This window comes from Megascapheus bottae, chromosome 27 (genome assembly GCF_031878675.1).
Source record: "Megascapheus bottae isolate mThoBot1 chromosome 27, mThoBot2.hap1, whole genome shotgun sequence".
NCBI lineage: Eukaryota > Metazoa > Chordata > Mammalia > Rodentia > Geomyidae > Megascapheus > Megascapheus bottae.
In genome coordinates, this window is record NC_143535.1 from 11,529,071 (window position 1) to 11,549,903 (window position 20,833).

At 38.9% G+C, this 20,833-nt stretch overlaps 1 protein-coding gene across 3 annotated transcripts in view; it reads left to right on the forward strand.

Moving 5' to 3' along the window:
- Positions 1-5,566: 5,566 nt before the first annotated feature.
- Positions 5,567-20,833, forward strand: part of Cwf19l2 (CWF19 like cell cycle control factor 2) — a 42,480-nt gene continuing 27,213 nt past the window's right edge. Inside the window, exons 1-9 of one of the 3 annotated variants that reach the window (XM_090319584.1) lie at positions 5,567-5,707; positions 6,984-7,094; positions 8,328-8,447; positions 8,869-8,982; positions 9,556-9,675; positions 11,878-11,971; positions 15,850-15,965; positions 17,782-18,446; positions 20,644-20,734. In XM_090319584.1, the coding sequence (XP_090175710.1) occupies positions 5,615-5,707; positions 6,984-7,094; positions 8,328-8,447; positions 8,869-8,982; positions 9,556-9,675; positions 11,878-11,971; positions 15,850-15,965; positions 17,782-18,446; positions 20,644-20,734 (1,524 nt within the window). In that variant the 5' untranslated portion in view covers positions 5,567-5,614. Of the gene's footprint in view, positions 5,708-5,858; positions 6,154-6,241; positions 6,323-6,983; positions 7,095-8,327; positions 8,448-8,868; positions 8,983-9,555; positions 9,676-11,877; positions 11,972-15,849; positions 15,966-17,781; positions 18,447-20,643; positions 20,735-20,833 lie in introns of those variants that run through there. The other 2 variants (XM_090319585.1, XM_090319587.1) reach the window with 2 other exon arrangements.

Sequence of the window (20,833 nt, forward strand, 5' to 3'; positions counted from 1 at the left end):
CAAGGCTACAGCTCTACCATTTGAGCCACAGCACCACTTCTGGCTTTTTGCTACGTATGTAGTATCAAGGAATTGAACCCGGGCCTTGGTGAATAGGAAGCGAGCATTCTACCACTAGGCCAAACTCCCGGCCCCCGAATTGCTTGTCCTTTTAAAGAAAATACTTGTGGAAATGTACCAGAGGAGAGCTTCTTTGAGAAATTAGGAAATAGAGATTAGTTAAGAAACCTTCAGTTTGATACCAAGTCTTCATAACTGTCAGCTCTTCCTACACAGCTACTGAATAGTGTACCTGAAATTATCTAGGAAAGGATGGGATGCTTACATGGGAGTGGGAGTACAGCATGCTGAAGGAGCCTCTTGCTGCAAGATGTTATTCAAGGGCCTAAACAGTATATGGTCGAGTGTTTTAAAGAAAATGTTTTTGTCAATAGGAACTATCATCACACCTTACTGGGATAGAGCCTAGCCACATAGTCATGGATGTTCAGTAAAATTTCCCTTAATTACTTGAGCAAATGAACACCTCGTTAACTAGTATGTGGGTAAATTAACTACTAAGGTATACTAATAACTCATTTTTCTTTTGGCTAGAGTGTTCTAAATAAGTATTGTATTATTTGAATGGTGGCGAAAGTATTTTATTGCTTAGGTTTTCAGTAACAGTGAGTAAGTCAGGTTTTGGATTCTTCCTTTGTAAATATTTGGTCTGAGACCAGGTCTTGAACTTGGTACCTGATGCTGTTTCTCATTGGCTGGCATTCTTACCAACTGAGCCACATTTCCAGCCCAGGTTTTAGATTCTTGATCTGCACTTGAATAAGAAGCTTAGACTTTTGTTGCTGTTTTGGTTTTGTGCCAGTTGTGGGGCTCAAATTCAGGGCCTGAGTGCTGTCCTGAGATTTTTTGTTGAAGGCTTCCCTCTACAATTTGAGCTTCAGCTCCATGGTCTAGCTTTTTTTCAGTTCACAGGAGATGAGTCTCATTGACTTTTGTGCCTGGGTTGGCTTAGAATTGGATCCAGATCTCAGCCCCCTGGAAGCTAGGATTGCAGATGTGAGCCACTGGTACCTGGCCAATGCTATTTTTTTTTTTTTTTTTTTTGGTTGGCCATGGGGCTTGAACTTTGGGCCTGGGTGTTGTCCCTGAGCTCTTCAACTCAGGCCTAGCACTCTACCACTTGAGCCACAGTGCCACTTCTGGTTTTCTGGTGGTTAATCTGAGATGAGTCTCTCAGACTTTAGTTCCTGGGCAGACTTTGAACCTTGATCCTCAGATCTCAGTCTCCTGGGTAGCTAGGATTACAGGTGTAAGCCACCGGCACCTGGCCTAATGGTTTGCTTTTTAACAACATTAAATTTGTGATTTACTTAGCTGTAGCAGTTACTGCCGGCCTCACAGAAGTCTGCCCTTATAATTATGCATTCAAACATCTTCCCAAGGCCTCCTCGATCCTAATGATTTCTACCATCTTGAGCTCCACATCCATTGGTAGATTCTTGTAATTCTGACTGTTACTAAATGCTTTCTGTGATTTCCTCCTGTTTCAAACCTTACCTCTTTTTCTGTATTGCTGACAAAATGTGTTTTATATAACATTTAAAGATTTCTCTCCTTAACTCTGTCACTGACTCTGTGCGCATGTATCTTCTATGTGATGCTTTATGGAATAAAAGCTCTGTGTCTCCAGTAACAAAGCAACCTTCTTTATACATCCTATCAGGAAATAAATGGGTCCACATAGTCTTGGCGAGAAACAGAAAATTCATATATTGCAAACCAGGATATTGTCAACATAATTGACTATATATGATAAAAGAAACTTTGTGACAGTTGGCAGTTTCTGTGATAGGTGACACTAAAACAGTATCTTCTTCAGGTTTTCAAGGTAATGATACTTTATTTAAAAACTTTAAACTTTTTTCTGTGAAACCAGGTGGTCCGTTTTTAATTGGGACACAGATTTTTGTCCAGGTGGCCTAAGAACATTGTCCTGAACAAAACGTTGATCACAAATCAATGCTGAGAAAAATGGATTTGAAAACTCTCAGGCAAATGAGTAATTTTAAGCTCATATGAAATGAGAAATGTGATACATGACCTTGATGTTTCCTAGAGAACTACCAAGAGCACATACCTCTCCCCTCTGAGTGTGAAGAGGCATATGTACACTGACCACTGAGCAGACATCTGGTCAGCCCCCTGCCAGCTGGCACAGAAGCCCACAGGTGGGATCTAAAGAATAGCTTTCAGAGTAATATGCGCATTGTATGCATGTGTGGACATAACCAGTGAAATCCCTCTGTGCAATTACTGTATACTAATTACCAAAAAAAAAAAAAAAAAAAACCAAACCAAAAAAACAAAACTTCCATAATCACGGAGAGTGGATGCAGAGCTGCAATCTCCACTGGTCAAAATCATGTTTTCCCTTCTATTCTTAATGTTGAATCGCTGTTTTAGTTGGATAAAATGGCCTTTGGATGTTTCCCTACAATCTCCAAATGGTGTGTAATCACCCAAAACAGCATCTCAAAATGTGACCTCTTACCACTTGCATGATTACCTATCGACGTTCAAGACCACATTTCTAGGCTAGTTCAGCTAGATTCTCTGAGGGCAGGAGTGTGTTGTATTCATTTTGATCAGGTCCCTTAGTTGTATCTGTTTTAAATATTTCCAAAAAATATGAATCTACTGATCAGGAAACATCAGCTCAGAAGGCACCTTTGGAACTGTGAGCTGGGGAAAGAACTAAGGTGCATCAGAATGTATACACTCACAGAACCAGTGTCTTCATCTGTCACTTAGGATAAAGCCTTCACTGCACAGTAAGTTTTTAAAAAGTGAACGAAGATAACGCACAAGAATTAGATCAAAGATATTGAGAAGACATTAAGAAAATACAAATGGAATTTAGAAGACCATTGGGATAGTATCAAAAACACAATCTCTGAAGCATTGCTCTAGACTAGGGAAAAGAGATATATATTACAAGCATAGACAATTTATTCAAGCACACAACAGAAAATTCAACCTAAGAGACATCCATGTGGAAGAATATGGAACACCAACAGTCATGACTAATAAAGAAACATCCCTAGATATTTAACACAGTAAAAGCATTCAACATTCAAGATAGTATTTAATTGGAATAGCTCCAAAATGTATTTTTTATACTAGAGCACTGACCATACATTGTTATACTGTAAACTTTAAGAAAAAATAAAAAGGTTGAAGGAGAGTTACAGAAGAAATCTAAAAACTAAAGATTAAGTAAATGTAACAGAATTGAAAAACTTGGGCTGGGAGTTTGGCCTAGTGGTAGAGCGCTTGCCTACCATGCATAAAGACCAGGATTCAATTCCTTGTTTCCACATTCATAGAAAAAGCTGGAAATGGGGCTATGGTTCAAGTGGTAGAACTCTAGCCTTGAGAAAGCTCAAGAATAGTATTCAAGCACCTAGTTCAAGCCCCAGGACTAGAAAAGAAAAAAAAATTGATGAGCTAGGTGCCAAGGGCTCATGCCTGTAATCCTAGCTACTCAGGAGCTAGGAGCTAGATCGGAAGATCATGGTTCAGAGTCAACCTGAGCAGAAAAATCTCCGTTCAAAAATGAGTAGAGCTCAAAGTGGTAGAGCTGCTGGCCTGGAGGAAAAGAGCTCAGGGTCAGCACCCAGGCCCCGAGTTCAAGCTCCATGACTCCCCGCCCCCCCCCCCCCACACACACACCAAGCTTGATGTAGGTTTTTACAGAAAGGCTGTGATGACATTTAGAGTCATCAGTGTTGGGGTGGTATTTTGTCTATACTTGGAAGAATGGTTAATGATTTTAATAATAAAATGGTTGTGGAAAATAAAAAGAGGTGAATGCAGTTTGGATTACCTTCAATAATCTACAGTCTGGTTGAACCATTATAGTGTTTTTGTTGTTTTAATAAATGATTCTGATCATCGGGGTCACCTTGAGAGCTTTGAACCTAAAAATCAAAAACCTCTCCAAGAAAGGGTGGGGAGAACATGATGTGTGGTGAGAGCGCTCACCTAGCAAGTGGGAGGCCTTGAATTCAAACCCCACTATCGCAAAAAATAAAACAAAAATATTAGTTAAAATTCAGTGTAAGCTGGTGCCAGTGGCTCAAGCATGTAATCTTATTTATGAGGATTGAGAATTAAAGCCAGCCCATGCAGAAAAGTCCCTGAGATAGAGTCTCAAACCCCAAGACCAATAAAAACAAAACAAAAAAACCAGTGTAAGCCATCAGAGCGGTTGGATGGTATTTCACAGCATGCTTTCCTAGATGCCTTTGGTATGGGGTGAGCAGGTGCAACAACAGCCTTTCCAATCAACGGTGCCTTGAACAGTTTTTTTTTTTTGGTGGGGGGGGAGGGAGTAGGGGAGATGGAGATGCATCAGTTGTTCAAGCCTCAGCCTCCCTAATAAAATGAATCAAATCAGACATTATCCAAGAGCCTACATCACTTCTTTCTGGTTATAACCTAGTTTAGACTTTAAAAGGTAGACTTTAGAGGATGGAGAAGTATGAAGTATATGGTTTCTTGCAAATTTTTAAGGAGCTTTTTTTGCCTGCGAAATTAGCTTGACGCAAAAAGAGAGGAAAATGGCTTATCCTATGCTTTCCCCCACCTCTGTCTAACTGTATGAAGCAGAGCTAATGCTCTGTCTCTGGATGTCAAGCATATTAAGGCTGCTAAGAAAACAAAGGGAGCAGTCCTTTTGTCTCTTGGGAGATAATCTCACAATTTGGGTATCTTTCCTCAAAGTGACCTCTCTACTCAGGCTTGCACAGCACCAGTCTCAGCCTCCCCAGATGGTTTCCAGAAGGGCCAGGTGTAGAGCTGGATGTTAAGAGTGCTTTTTAAAGAAGCAGGATTCTCACAGAGTTGCTACATCTGCAGAAGGGTTGCCCTTACTGTAAGGTTACAGAAAATCAACACGCCACAGTACTGCAAAAGACTCACATGTGTCCAATGAGGCCACTGATATAAGCCACATAGGATTAATTTTAAGACCAATTCATGAAAAAAAGGTGAACTTCATTAATATTTATGATCTATACAAAGCCCCAGGGAGCAGCAGCAGCAGCAACAAAACCACAAACAAGAACAAAGGCAAATGGACCTTCACCTAGGGACAGATTTTAAACACGTGAGCTGTGGGAGGGGGGCCTGGAACTCCAGCTTGTCTTCATGTACACAGTGAAATATGTATTTTTTTTTTTGTCGGTTGCGGTGCTGGTCGCTGTCCCTCAGCTCTTCAGCTCCAGGCTTGCGCTTTACCACTTGAGCCACAGCACCACTTCCGGTCTTTTGGTGGTTAATTGGAAGTAAGAACCTTACGACACTCCTGTTGGACTAGATAGAGCTTTGACATCCACACCAGGCTCGGCTCTCCCTTTAAGATTCGTGGGGCCAATCAAGCGTGAGGGGTGGGGTGGGGGAAGTCACATCTGCGCATGCTCCCTAATTAGAGCCCCGCCCCCTTCCTCCCGTAGTCGGAAGTCCCGGTTTGTTTACTAAAGATTTACGCCTGAGGTCGTAAAGCGGGTTTGCCTAACGGCTTTGGCGTCCTCGCTTTACGACCACAACAACGATGGCGGCCTCCGGGGTGAGATTCGAAAGCGCCAAGAGTATCGAAGAACGTAAAGAGCAGCTCCGAAGTGCCAGGGCCGAGGTGTTGCGTCAGGTACCCCCGTTTTTGGAGCTGCCATGGTTCTCCGGGAGGGGTCCCCCGTGGCAGTGCGGAACCCCGGGCGTCTCTGCCGACGCCCGCTGCCTCAGCCCCGCGTTCCCTTACCTCGGAGCCCTCCGCTCCCCTCCGCTCGCCGCCCCGCACCCGCGGCGACTCTGACGGGGGCGTCTCGCCGTCTTCCCCCTCTGCTGGGATCCGAAGCGAAGCCAGGCGCCCTGAAATAGGCCGGCGGCTCGCGTCAGCCTTCACTGACGTAAACAAATCAACACCAGAGGTGGAGGAACGGGCCGCGCGCGGTCGGCTCAAGCCTGGGATCTCAGCTGCTCGGGAGGATTGCGGTTCGCAGGCAGACCGGGCAGGAAAATCCCCGAGACTCTTACCTGCATTTAACCACCCGGAAAATAAATAAACAAAACAAACCCGGAAGTAGAGCTGTGGCTGTAAGTGGTAGAACAGGGACAGTGCCCAAGGCTCTGAGTTCAAGCTCCACCACCTACTAAAAAAAAACAAACAAGACAGATGCAGAGTGTAACATCAACACAGAGGGAGTGAACCACTGAATTAAATGGCAAGCTATTCAACATGGAAGCGCTAGGATAACGACCTGGGGTGAGGGCGTGTGGCTCATTTGTGAACACTTGCTTAGCATGAGTGAGTGTCCCAGCTTCTGATTCCCAGGATTAGAGGAGAAAAATAAGAGATGTGACAATGAAAGGGCACACTTACAATCGTTGAACTATAAAGAGCATGGATTTTTGTTTTGAGATATGTTTTAGGTGAAGTTAAATGCTTTCATATGAGAAGGAGTCAGTGGACACAAAGTAGAAGAGACAGAAGGCTGAGTAGTGACTATAGCCAGAAGGGAGCAGTTTTTTTCTTGGACAGGTGAATAGTTTATACCATTCTCTGATTTCAGAATATGTGTAATATATACTCTCCATTCTTGTCCATGTATTTTTGACAGTCTTTAGAGGAAGTAGGCTTTATAATTTATCAAAATTCTTTTTTTGTGCCATTTTTAGGGCTTAAACACAGGGCTTGAGCACTGTCTTTGGGCGTTGTCAAGGCTAGAGCTCTACCACTTGAGCCACAGCACCACTTCCAGCTTTTTCTATGTATGTGGTACCGAAGAATCAAACCCAGGGCTTCGTGCATGCTAGGCAAGCACTTCTCCACTAGGTTACATTCCCCGGGAAAGTGGTAATGGTTTTTGTTTTCCTTTTTTGAAAAGCAGTTGCATCAATTGTCAATTTGTTTTTCCATGTTGTAGGCCAAAGCCAATTTTGAAAAAGAAGAAAAGCGTAAAGAACTTAAGCGGCTTCGGGGTGAGGATACATGGATGCTACCTGATGTGAATGAGCGAATTGAACAATTCTCAGAGGTATTACCATGCTTATTTGGGGGAATGATACCTCTTTCCATACTAATCAAATTAATATTGATAAAGCAGTTTTATTTAATGTTTTCATAAATTACACAATACATATTACATAGTTGGCAGTATTGAATAGTTTATCTCTGGCAAAATTCCAATATTTTGGATTTGGATGTCTTGGCATTAAAAGATTTTATTATTTGTTTTAGCTCATGGAAAAATTAACTTCAAGTTTCTTATCTGTTTGTGGGAAGCTTGTAGACCTAAATTTTACATTTTAAGCTTTATATCCTGTTATGTTCCTTTTTTTTCTTTTTGCCAGTTCTGGGCCTTGAACTCAGGGCCTCAGCACTTGGGCTTTCTCAAGGCTAGAGCTCTACCACTTGAGCCACAGCACCACTTCCGGCTTTTTTTTCCATGTATATGGTACTGAGGAATTGAACCCTGGTCTTCGTGAATGCTATGCAAGCACTCTATCACTAGGCCAAACTCTTGGCCCCCTATGTTCCTATTTTTAGAGGAAGGGGGCTTAAGCCTCATTTTTTTTCTTTTATATTAAAAAAATTGACAGTAACCATTGATATTTATGGGGCATAATATAGTATTTTGTTCTGTGTATACATTAGAAAAACTTAGTTACCTGTCTCACATAACTACTTTTTTGTGGTGAGAACATAAAAAAATAAAAAAAATGTGTTGTAATTTTGAAATATACATGTTACCATTAACTCTGGTTGCCAGGCTGTGCAGTAAATCGTTACAAGTTTTTTCCTTCATGTCAGTTGGCGTCTTCTCATTCTCATCCCTCTCCTCCTGCTGCTCTGTGCTTTTCCTTCCCTCTCCTGTTTCCCTCCTCCACCTGCTAATAATTTTACACAGATTTAGGGAGACCATACAGAAATTATATGAACTATGTTTGTGTGTATGCTTACATACATATATGTTTGTATATTTGTATATACATGTATGGGTGCTTATTTAAAAGTATCTACCATATGTGTCTACATAAAAACATTTTTGTAATTTTTATTAACTATATCATTTGTCAGTAGTTTCTATCTTACAGAAAATCTTGTAAAGTTTCTTGGAAGATTTCATGTTTTTAGGTTTCATGTATTGTGATCTTGGTTTCTCTTCCTGAAAGATTTAAAGTCTCTTTGAGTATGGATTTTTATTTTTTTTTACTCCAAATGCCTTCATTTTGAAATCTTTCCTAGTTTAAAATTTAATTACTTGTAGGAACATTCTGTGAAGAAAAAGAAGAAAAAAGACAAGCATTCAAAAAAAGTAAAGAAAGAAAAGAAAAAAAAGAGCAAGAAACAGAAGTATGAAAAAAATGAGTCAACTGATAGTTCATCAGTAAGTACATAATAAAACTAATGAAAACTATTTGAGAAAATTTACTGGATATGATATGAAAATGTGTGGAAGACATTTATGTGGGGATGTCCAGGAAATGTTAGAAATGTGGGTCTTAAGCTCAGAGAAACAAAAGTGGGAGAGGCTGTGATTTTGGTAGCAGTGTTAGTAGAGCCATTAGAATGGGTTGACCTGCCTAGTGGAGCTGAAAAGAAAGATGAATACTCACAGTGAAGATCCAGATAGGAAGTAATGAATCGTACTTGTACTCACTTAGTTAGAAAGTGGACAGAAAAGCAGAAAATTGCCATATTATAGAAAGACTGAGAAAAAAAAAATCTGGTGGAAGAATTTTAACTCCAAGCCATCTTAAGAGCATAGAAAAGCTTGTGCATTTTACTTACGTACTAAATCTTCTTAGAGCTCTGAAGAAGAGTGGGTTGAAGCTGTTCCTTCCCAGCTTCCTACCAAAGGGAAGGCCTGGAAAGTGAAGGGTGAAAAGTCAGAAAAAGAAGGTGACGGCCAAGTTATTCAGGTGAGTGAAAGAAGTATCAGCTTCTAGGAATTAGGTGAATGTTAAGATGAAACATGATTATAATTTCTTCAGGAGAAAAATTAGTTCAGAAACAATTTGTGGCTTCTGAATGATTTTTACTAATGAAGTGATTTGCTGAACCTCTGCTGTGAGATGTGAGACGGGTACTGCAGCCGTGGAGTTCCCAGCTTCTGCTTGTTGGTAGAGGTGGCACTTGCTCCTCAGGTGTGTGTAGCCTTGCACTGTTTCTGACCCTTCCATGTGGACAGAATTCAATCACAGTGTTTCTCTCCTTTCACCACATGATAAAATTTATTTCAAATATAATTGAATAGTTCAACGAAGTTTGAATTATAGTTTATGTGCCCAAGAAAGGATGTAATTTGTTCACTCTTCACCAAAGGTCAAGTAACAAAGATTAATGTTTGAGACTAAGGTGTAGAGGAAATAAGAAACCTGAGTGGCTACATTTCAGCCTTGTAGGATTTGATTCTGCTCAAATGCTTTCAAAGTTCTGCTCTTACTAAATTCTTATCAGTTCAGAGTAAAATGGTCTCTTTTTCTTTTAAACAGAGGGATGAGTGGATGACAGTTGATTTTATGTCTGTTAAAACTGTATCATCAGCATCACTAAAAGCTGAAAAGGAAACCATAAGAAAAATAGAGCAAGAGAAAACTGAAGCATTGGAACGGGTAAGAGTTTTTGAAATGTTTACTTTTCTAAATTTGCCTTTAATAAACCATGAAGACAGTTATATAAATACAGTTTAACTTATAAAATATTTTTTCTTCCATGATATTTAATATAACTACTGTGGACTATTATGAACTATAACATACATTCTTTTAACCTCAGTTTCGTATAGGAAATGAGCTATATTAGATTTATAAATCTTGGGCATATATAGCTAAGTGCATATTGAATGGATGTTACCATCATTGAATTAAAACAGAGCCCCTGATTTCCTTTTCAGTGAAACACATTGAGTTAAGTACCATATAAAGCTTCCATTTAAAGATACCTTGTAATTCTAAATATATTATAAGCATATATATACTAAAATTTTTTTTTTGTCAGTCCTGAGGCTTGAGCTCAGGGCCTGTGCACTGTCCTTAGGCTTTCCCAAGGCTAGAGCTCTACCACTTGAGCCACAGCACCATTCCTGGCTTTTTCTATGTATGTGGTACTGAGGAATTGAACCCTGGTCTTCATGCCTGCTAGGCAGACACTCTACCACTGGGCCAAACTTCTGGCCCCTATTTGATTGTTTTTATTTGGTTGGTAAAAACACTGGGGAATCTTTAGAAGCAAAATAAAATAAACCAAACTTTTAAAAAAATAAAAAGGAGGCATATGAATGAATCCAGCTAGTAAGGAAGTACTGAAGCTTGCATCTTCTCTAGGGAATCACCCAATTCTAGGAGCCTAGAAGTACAATTTTAATGGATGATTGGCAGGTGCTTTGACACCTCCAGCCCATTTTGATTCAAATATGATCTTGGCCTCACAGCAAGATCCTACTACCTACTCTTCTATAACTAGGACTTTAGACATGAGATACCATGCCTGCCTTGTAATTTGAGATAAGATCTCACTGACTTTTTACCTGGGCTAACCTTGTTTGAACTGTGATCCTTTTGTTATTACCTTCTAAGTAGCTAGGATTAAAGGTGGCTTTGTTTTTTGGTTGTTTTGTTTTGTTTTGGTGCTGTCTCTGGGGCTTGAACTCAGGGCCTTGAGAGCTTTTGCTCGGCTTTTTTGCTCACACCTGGAACTCTACTACTTCAACCACTCCTCTACTTCCAGCTTTTTGCTGATTAATTGGAAATAAGACTTTCAGATTGGTCTGTCTGGACTGACTCAAGCTCTGATTCTCAGATCAAGAGATCTACTACCATTCTTCCCTCCCTCCCTCCCTCCTTCCCTCTCTCTGTCCCTTCCCTCCCTTTCCTCCCTCCCTTCTTTCCTACCTTCCCTCCCTTCCTTCCCCCCTCCCTCCCTCCTTCCTTCCTTCCTTCCTTTCCCCTTCCTTTCTCCTTCCTTCCCTCCCTCCCTCCCTCGCTGCTCTTTCTTTCTTTCTTTCTTTCTTTCTTTCTTTCTTTCTTTCTTTCTTTCTTTCTTTCTCTCTTTCTCTCTTTCTCTCTTTCTTTCTCTCTTTCTCTCTTTCTCCCTCTCTCCCTCCCTCCCTCCTTCCCTCCCTTCCTTCCTTCCTTCCTTCCTGTCCTGTGGAACTCAGGGCTATGACACTGTCCTTGGACACTTTTTGCTCAAGGCTAGTGCTCTGCCACTTGAGCCACATCACCACTTCTCTATTGTGTGCATTCCTAGCTGGTATAAGTTAAGTTAATTTCCTTGAAATCATTGTATTTCCTATCATAAGGTTTAGTGAACATACTGGAATGTTTGTATGTTCTCCACCTTCTCCCTGTGTCCTCAGCACAAACTAATTTCTGCTTATCTGTCCGAGACTACCATGTATTACTTCCTCCAGGGAGTATTTGATCATGCAGTGTGAGACAAGTTTGAATTCTTTATGTGACTTTCATTTGGTATTTCATTCTTTAGGGCATGTATCAGTTATTTATTGTCTATATTCCTTGCTGTATCATAAGCTAGTTAGGAATGAGTCAGTTTCATTGACAGTTGTATCTTCCACACCTAACACTGTTGTGAGACATAGGACATATTCCATATAAGCATTGAATGAATGTGAATTTAGACATAATTACCTGAGGATTATAAAATATTGTGCCTTATAAATGGGTTATATTCAGGGTTATAACTAACTGCTAACTGGGCATCATATTATTACTTATCAGCATTTTTTAGATTTATTTATTTTGTGGATTTGTTTTTACTTTATAACTTTTGAAAATGTTTTTTGCTTTCCCTAGTCCAAACTGCTAGAAAGAGAATTGAATCCATATTGGAAAGATGGTGGGACAGGCCTTCCGTCAGAAGACTGTGGTGTGTCTTCAGTTACTAAAGGTAGACACATAGACATTTCTATTTATTTAATTAATTATTTATTTATTGTAATGTATAGACGGGTTACATTTACATTCGCCAGATAGTAGGTGCATTATTTCTCACACTGATACCCCTTCTCATGTTTTTGTATACGTAGACATTTTTTGATTCCTTAAAACTTGGTGTTCCTAAGGGAATAGCCTGATTTGACAACAAAGTATGGATAAAATACATAGTCCCTTTTGAAGTCTTGAGTAAGTCATTACTCAATTCTATATTTGGGATCACACTGATCATTTTTATACTCAGTAACGTTTTCATTTATACATTTTTGTCTTAAATGGGTTAATATGAAGTATGGCACTGTGAAAATATCATGATGCTTTTCATTTAGTATATTAACTAGGGAAATATAAAAATTATTAAGTGTGAAATTGCATGTAAATAGTGTGAAAACATTAAAGATAGGATTTCATGTCTTCAGAAAATGTTCCTTTTCCAGTATTTATAAAATTTGTATTGATTTTAGGAAAATGCTGTTATTTTCCAGCAGATGGAGACAAAGTAAGGGTTACATGAGCATTCTTTATCATTTAATTAAAAATTACTTAGCTGTGCATCAATGGCTCATGCCTGTAATCCTAGCTTCTCAGCAGCTGAGATCTGAGGATCATGGTTCAAACCATCTTGGACAGGTAAAGTTGGTGAGACTCTATCTCTAATTAAACAGCATAAAGCTGGAAGTGGAGTTACGGCTCAATTAGTAGAGCCCTAGCCTTAAGCACAAAAGCTCAGGGACAGCACTCTGGTTCTGAGTTTAAATCACAAGAAAGGCACCAAAAAAAAGGAAAAAAGAAAAAATTACTCATATGCCAATATATGTTGCATTTGGTAATCAATGTAATGTTTATTTAATTTCACATAATACATTAATAATAATACAAATTATGTCATCTTTTCACATTAGTGATTTATTAATCTATTTTATTCTTCATATACATTATTTTTTGACTATTTAAATCCTTTTTTTATTTTGGATATACCCAAAGCCACTCAGCACAACAAATAGGTTTCTTTATAATTTTGTTTTTTTGGTGGGGAGGCAATTGTGGGGTTTGAACATTGGGCTGGGCACTGTCCCTGAGCTCCTCAGCTCATGGCTACCACCTTACCCCTGGAGTCACAGCACCACTTCTGATTTTCTAATGGTTAATTGGAGATAAGACTCTTTCAGTCTTTATTTAGTGCTGGAGCTGGCTTTGAACCACGATCCTCAGATCTCAGCCTCCTGAGTAGCTAGGATTGTAGATGTGAGCCTTGGAAATATTTTGTCAACAGTTTTTTGAGTAATGGTATGTTTTCAACAATTATTTAGTTGATCTATTTTTCTTAGCAGAAACTAGGTAGAAAAGTAAGTCATTTTTAGAGCCTTTAGAAAATTGTTTAAAATCGTATTTGAATAATGGGAAATATCTATGCAATTTTAGAGTTTACATGGCTCATTTATACATCAGCTTTTCCTCATAGCAACCATATAAGAAAGGCAGAATGGATACCATTTTTTCTAATTTTAGCTCAAGAAACAGGCTTAAGTGGCCAGGTAACTTAATTTGCTCATAGACTCTGAGTACAGCTAGAACTCTACTCTCTGATTCCTAGTCAGGATAGGTTACTCTGGATTCTTTAGAACACTTAAATTTATTAGCATATGCTAGTAGAAATTCTTCCTTACACTCTTTGAGTGTGATTTTGCCTTTATTGTTGATTCTTACCCCTAAAGTCTTACCCTGCTAAAGTCTTTTGACTTGGAAGCACTTCTGAAGGTAGCTTTAATCAACTGCCTTCTTTAATAGATGAAGAAGCAAGCCTCCAAAGAAATTAGATTTGCTTTTGATCTTAATGACTGTTTAATAGTAGTAGGAAGCCAAAAAATCTAGATCTCCTGATATTTACTGCATTTCTGAGAGAACTAGGGGAGACACCTAGATTCATTTTGTTGTATTTTGTTTATAACAAAATATCTTTGAATTATGTTTGAAACATTACTTAATTTTGAATAATTAATTAAACAGGTTTGAAATTCAAATACATACCAATATGTAGCAGTAAATTTGCTATTCTGATTTATAGTATCTTTATCTTTTTTTTTTTTTTTTTTTTGCCAGTTCTAGTGCTTGAACTCAGGGCCTGGGCACTATCCTTGGACACTTTTGCTCCAGCTTTTTCTGAGTATGTGGTACTGAGGAATTGAACCTAGGGCTTCATGCATGCTGGCATGCTAGGTGAGCACTCTACCACTAGGCTATGCTCCTGGCCCCAGTATTTTTATCTTAACATAGAGAACTAGCCTTATTCTTTTTTTTTTTTTTTTTTTTGCCAGACTGGGTCTTGAACTCAGGGCCTGGGCATTGTCCTTGGGCTTTCTCAAGGCTAGCAGCTCTACCACATGAGCTACAGCACCACTTCCGGATTTTTCTGTGTATGTGGTACTGAGGAATTGAATCCAGGGCTCCATGTATGCTAGGCAAGCCCTCTACCACTAGGCTACCTTCCTGGCCCCTTACTCTTGATTTTATATTCTGTATTTAATAAGTTTTACCATAAATGGCAAATATTTGTTAAATATTTGTTGGTTGAATTTGAAGATGATAATGCAAGTTGATATTTTTTGTTTGCTTTTTAAATATTAAATTTGGCGATTTCTCATATTAAGAGACTTCATTAGGATTGTTTTAATTAGGAAATTATTAAGGATGTTGAATGGAGTATTATCCCCAACACAGTTTGTTGATAGTATGTAAATACTTTTTTTTTTTTTTAACCAGTCTTGTGGCTTGGAACTCAGGGCCAGGGGACTGTCCTTGGACACTTTTTTCTCAAGGCTAGTGCTTTGCCACTTGAGCCACAGCTCCACATCTGGATTTTTCTGAGTACATGGTACCAAGGATTTGAACCTAGGACTTTGTGCATGCTAGGCGAGCACTCTACCACTAGACTGTGCTCCCAGCCCTGTAAATACTTTTAACACTATAGATTTAACTCATGATTGGATTGGCTGGAAATATTTGTTTTAAATTTCCTTCATAAATAGCATCATAGGGAATAAAAACAGTCTCACTTGTGTTTTTTCTCTAAGCTATGTTAACATTTTTAGTAAGTGTTCAGGGAGTTAGAACTGTGCCACTGGAACTTTATTAGATGCATATATCATCCTGAGGCCTTAACAGTTCAATGAAATAGCTGGGACAGTAGGAAAGTTACTGCTTACTCTACTTATTGCCGTGTAGATTACGGATTTAGGCTCAGATCTACAAGGGGTTACACTCTTAATTTTGAACTCACAGACTATAAATAAGGAGTAAGCAAAAACAAAAACAAACTTTGGAATGAAAAGTGTAATCGTCATCTAAACATCTTGAAGTACAAAGTTAAGGAAGGTCGCAGTTGTTTTAGAGGAGATTTCTTGATAAACTTAAGATTTGAATGAGAGAATATAATTAAACTGGATAGAACTAATTTGAGAATTACATATTGAAGCTAGATGCTAGTGGCTCATGCCTATGATCCTATTTAATTAGGAGGCTGAGATGCAGAGGATCAAGGTTCAAATCCACCCTGGGCAGAAAAGTCTGTGAGACTCCATCTCCAAAATAACTAGCAAAAACTGGGTGGGAGCCTGGCTGAAGTGATAGAACATCAGCTGAACAAATAAGCTAAGCAAGTGTGGGGACTTGTGTTCAAATCCTGAGATGTTAAAAAAATATAATCCTAAATGTGCTTATTGTTTTTACATTTTCAAAGAAAAATATTTCATACTTTAGAAGTGACAGAAACAAGTACCAATTCTTTGATGACCATATTAACAGTATAAACTAATGTCTGTTATTGCAACTTAGCTTCAGGAGTAGAGGATGGCGGATTAAGCTGGCTAAGGAAGTCTTACCAAAGAATGAAGGAACAAGCTGAGAAAGAAAACAGAGATTTTGAGGATATTGTATCTGAAAGGTATGGGGTAAGTATAGGAAGGAGACAAGTATGTATTATTTCTAGACTTTACTTGAAAAATTAACTGCCTTTAATTTTGTTTTGTGCTATGAAACACTTAAAGTATAAAAATGTTATTTTTACATTTTTGAAAGAAACTTTAAGTAATATAGAACATATTCTGGAGACAACCATTGTTGAAACTTCATAAATTTAAGAGTTGGGTATATTTGAGGAGTCTTAACCCTTTTCCTGTGTGTGTGTGTGTGTGTGTGTGTGTGTGTGTGTGTGTGTGTGTGAGAGAGAGAGAGAGAGAGAGAGAGAGAGAGAGAGAGAGAGAGAGAGAGAGAATGAGAGTATGAGAGTGTATCCTGGTACTTGAACAGTGGGTTTGGGTGCTATCCCTGAGCTTCTTTTGCTCAAGGCTAGCATTCTACCACGTGAGCCACAGTGCCACTTCCAGCCTTTTCTGTTTTTATGGTACAGAGGAATGGAATCCAGGGCTTCATGCATGCTAGGCAGGCATTATGCCTTTAAGCCACATACCAGCTCTGTCTGTATTCTGAAAACATTTTAACAGTGCATCTGTACATATTTCCAGTCCTACTTGCTTACTTTTCTCCAGAAGTAACCTGTCATCTTTCTCCCTTGTGTGTGTGTGTCTGCTCACGCCATCTGTAGTCCTTTACCAGTTAGTCTCTGTGAAGGATTTACTGTTAGAATTTGGAGACTCAAGGATTAGTAGTTTTTGATTATGTATAAGTCTTCTTTTTTCATATATTTATTATTGTAATTAATAGAAGGGTTACATGATATTTGCCAGAAAGATGGTGCATTAATTCCCATACATTGATACCCTTTCACATGTCTTGGTCCCCATTTCCCTTCCTCCCACCCCCATGTATAAGTCTTTTTCTCTCTTCTCTTTCTATTTTGCTTGCAAGGCTATTAATGAGTCTTTTTGATCTGAAAGATCATCTGGGGTAACATTTTTTTATGTACTCATACTTTGTCTATATATTTTTGTTCCTTATTTGTGGGACTACTAACGTACACTTGCTGGTTCTCTAGAATCAGTTGTCCAGGTTATTGTATTTATTTTCTTACAACTACTATTCCCAGGCTAATGTGGTTTTTAAGACTTTGCGTTTTATCAGTATATCTGGACATTTTTTGAGCAGTTTTAAATTATTACTTTTCTTCTCCATCTGCCTGTTGTCTTTTAGCAGTTTAGTAACCCTTGAATCTCATTTCCAGTGTGAACTACTTAAAATATTATATGTATATTATATTCTGTATTAATGGAGTATTTTGGGTTTTTAAAAAAATGTTATTTGATAAATGTTCATTGCTTGCTCATGTTCATAAAAGTGTTTAATATGGAATGATTGTATGGGTGCTTTGTTGGTGGCATGTATTTTTATTCTACACTTTGGCAGGTGATAATGGTACAGTAACAAGGGGAATCAAGTCACAGGGTCTTCTTCTTTTTTCTTTTTTTTGCCAGTCCTGGGGGCTTGAACTCAGGGACTGAGCACTGTCGTTGGTTTTTCTCAAGGCTAGAGCTTGAGCCACAGTACCACTTCCAGTTTTTTCTGTGTATGTGGTACCAAGGAATTGAACCCAGGCCTTTGTGCATGCTAGGGAAGCACTCTAATGCTAGGCTAAACTCCTGGCCCCTCTTTTTTTTTTTTTTTTAAATTATTGTTATTGTAAAGGTGATGTACAGAGGGATTATGGTTTTCTGAGTCAGGTAATGAGTACAATTCCTTCTGAACAGTGTCTTCTGTTACCCTCACTCTCTCCTGAGTCTTAATTTTAAATATGTTCTTTTTTCTTTGTAGTCGATGGAAGTATTTCAGTCGAAATTAGAAGAAGCTGAAAAAATTGCATCCAAAAAAGACGATTATAGAAGGGAACGGTGGAGGAAACCAGCATATTTGGATGAAACACAAAATAGTAAGGAAAGTAGAAAATCAGACTTAGCAAAATCTAGTAACAGTTCAAGAGACAGATATGGAACAACTGGCATTGGAAACAGAAACAATGAAGATAAGTTTCACACTGAGGAAAAAAGTAAGAGATCTGGGTCTTTAGAAACTTGTACCAGAGAATACAGTCTAAGGCAAAGTCAGGAGTTCTGCTCCAGAAAGTCGAGACCTAAATTCTTAAGACCCTGTGATGATGATGAACTGCCATTGCACTTTAAGGCCAGAAGTTTTGAATCATCTGCTTCATCTTCAGCCCTAGTAGCTCAGGGTTCTTTGCATCGTGGCTTTAGAAAACCCATGGAAAGCAGTGAAGAAAACAGTGAAAAACCATCATGGCATCGCCCTGATGGAAGAGAAGAAGACAAGAAATATGTAGATCCAAAGCCACTGGAAACCCAGAACAGCGCTAGCTGCCAATGTAGTCCAGGAGATGGGAGAGAAGAGTTACAGGTCAAGAGCATGAGCGATGACCCAGCACAAAGAGAACATTTGCAGGACATGAAGTCTACTCTTGATGGGTATTTTATCATTTTTCTCCCTTTCTTACCAACTCTTTGTTCCCTTCCCCTGTCCTTTCTTTTACTCTTCTCTCTCTCTCTCCTTTCCTTTCCTTCTTTTCTTTTTTTCCTTTTTTTTTTTTTTGGCCAGTTTGGGGCTTGAACTCAGGGCCTGAGCCTTTGTCTTTGGGCTTTCTGAGGGCTAGAGCTCTACCACTTGAGTCATAGTACCCCTTCCAGCTTATTCTGGGTCTTTGTGCATGCTAAGCAAGCAATCTACCACTCGGCCAAACTCCTGGTCCCAAGGAAACCTCTTTATCCAGTTTATCTTCCCTTAGTTCTTAATTTTTTTAGCTGCTTAGTGTTGAGACAAAAAGATGAATTAAGCCTGGTGGGTGGCTCATGCCTATAATCCTAGCTACTTAGGAGGCTGAGATCGGAGGATCAAGGCTCAAAGCCAGCCTGGGCACAAAAGGACCTGAGACTCTTATCTCCAGTTAACCTCTAGAAGATGGGAAGTGAGGCTTGGCTCAAGGGTAGGGTGGTAGCCTTGAGCTGAAGATCTCAAGGACAGCGCCCAGGCCCAAAGTTCAAGCCCCATGACCCACAAGAAAAAAAAAATAGATGAATTAGGCATAATTTTGGTGGAAAGGAAAGTTAGATATGGAAAGTCAAGTATTTGGAAAGTAAAGAAAAGCAGAAAATGCAGGGGGAAAAGCTATCAAGATATTTCTTACCCAGGAAACAGAAATTTAACAGGCATACCCAGGAGCAGGTAGATTTCACAGGAGCATAATTGAACAGGTTCTCTTTAGACATTGCATTAGCATATGCTGCAATTTCTCTCACATGCATAGCCATTCCCTTCGGCGAACAGGTAGGAACAGTAAATTTTCAAAGAGAATTCTTAAAGAGTAATTAAATGGGAAATAATGCAAATTGAGAGGAGTTGTATTGATTAGAAAGCAAAAGTTTATTGAAAAAAGTAAAATTTATAGAAATATATCTGGCTTGCTTGAAATTGAAATAAATTACATTTATCTTTTTAAAAAATTGTAATGAATAGAGGGGTTACAGTTATATTCTTCAGATAGTAGGTGCATTACTCCTCACATACTGATATTCCTTCTCATGTTTTTGTCCCCGTTTCCTTCCCCTCACCCCCTCCCAATCATCTTGTTTTTCCCCCTTCCCTTTCCTATTTCAAATAAACAAACATATATGCAACATGCCAGGTAACAAAGTCAGATACTGTAACAATATGATATTAACCAAAGGGCAACAAAAGAGAAGAGATAGTGCATTAAGAACAACAATCACACAAGATAAAGCTCTTGTTTCCATATCTTGGAGATCCTTTCATTTAGCCTCATCCTATATGGCCTTATATATCTAGGTTTTGCACTATTGTAATCCTTTTATGCCCTAGACTTTTAATTTGATAAAACTACTGAAAAATAGTTACCATTTAAAAATTCAAGTAATGATAAAAACAATAACTCAACCCACAGAGGCATATAAAATGTTGTAATGTTCTTTTGGTCACATAATTGTGTCTGTACTGTTTGTTTTAATTGCTTCTTGATATACAGACTAAAAAAACATGAGGGGAAGGAAAATTATAGTGATGCCTTACCTCAAATAGTGTCCTTTGTCTTTGATTTTTTAAAATTTTCTTTTTAAATGAATATGTTGCTGCTGTTGCTCTGGTATTGGGGTTTGAACTTGAGGCCTTAAATTTGCTAGGCAGGTACTGTACTGCTTAGGCATGCCTCCAGCCCAGCGTAGTTGATTTTTTAATTTGCCTCATTGTCCCTAGGACTCTGGGATATCATAACTTTATAACATATTTTTAGTTGTATATTGAGTCTAATTTTTTTTTTCCATTTCTGGGGCTTGAACGTGGGGCCTGGGCACTGTCCCTGAGTTTCTTTTGCTCAAGGATACCACTTGAGCCACAGCCCCACTTCTGGCTTTTTCTGTGTATGTGGTACCGAGTCGTCAAGCCCAGGGCTTCGTGCATGCTGGCAAGCTCTCTATCACTAAGCCACACTCCTGGCCCCTGAGTCTAATTTATGTATGTTAGAATCCTGATCTGCTGTTGATGGCAAAGCTTTCTTGAGGTTGTTAAGGTAGCACTTGACCACTGAAACCATTGATGTTGTTACTTCTACTGACTCTTTGTGTGTTCTTCCTCTCTCTCCTGTTCCTGCTGTAGTGCTGAGAGTGAATCATTGCACATTCTGACTGTTGATGAGAAGAACAAATTGGGTGCCAAGATTATCAAGGCAGAGATGATGGGGAATATGGTAAGTTCTTCTATGTTATTTTGGAGAAATGAGGTTAAATAATGTGTACATGTGACTTTGGAAGTTAGTACTGTGATGATGGCATATAGTAAACATAAT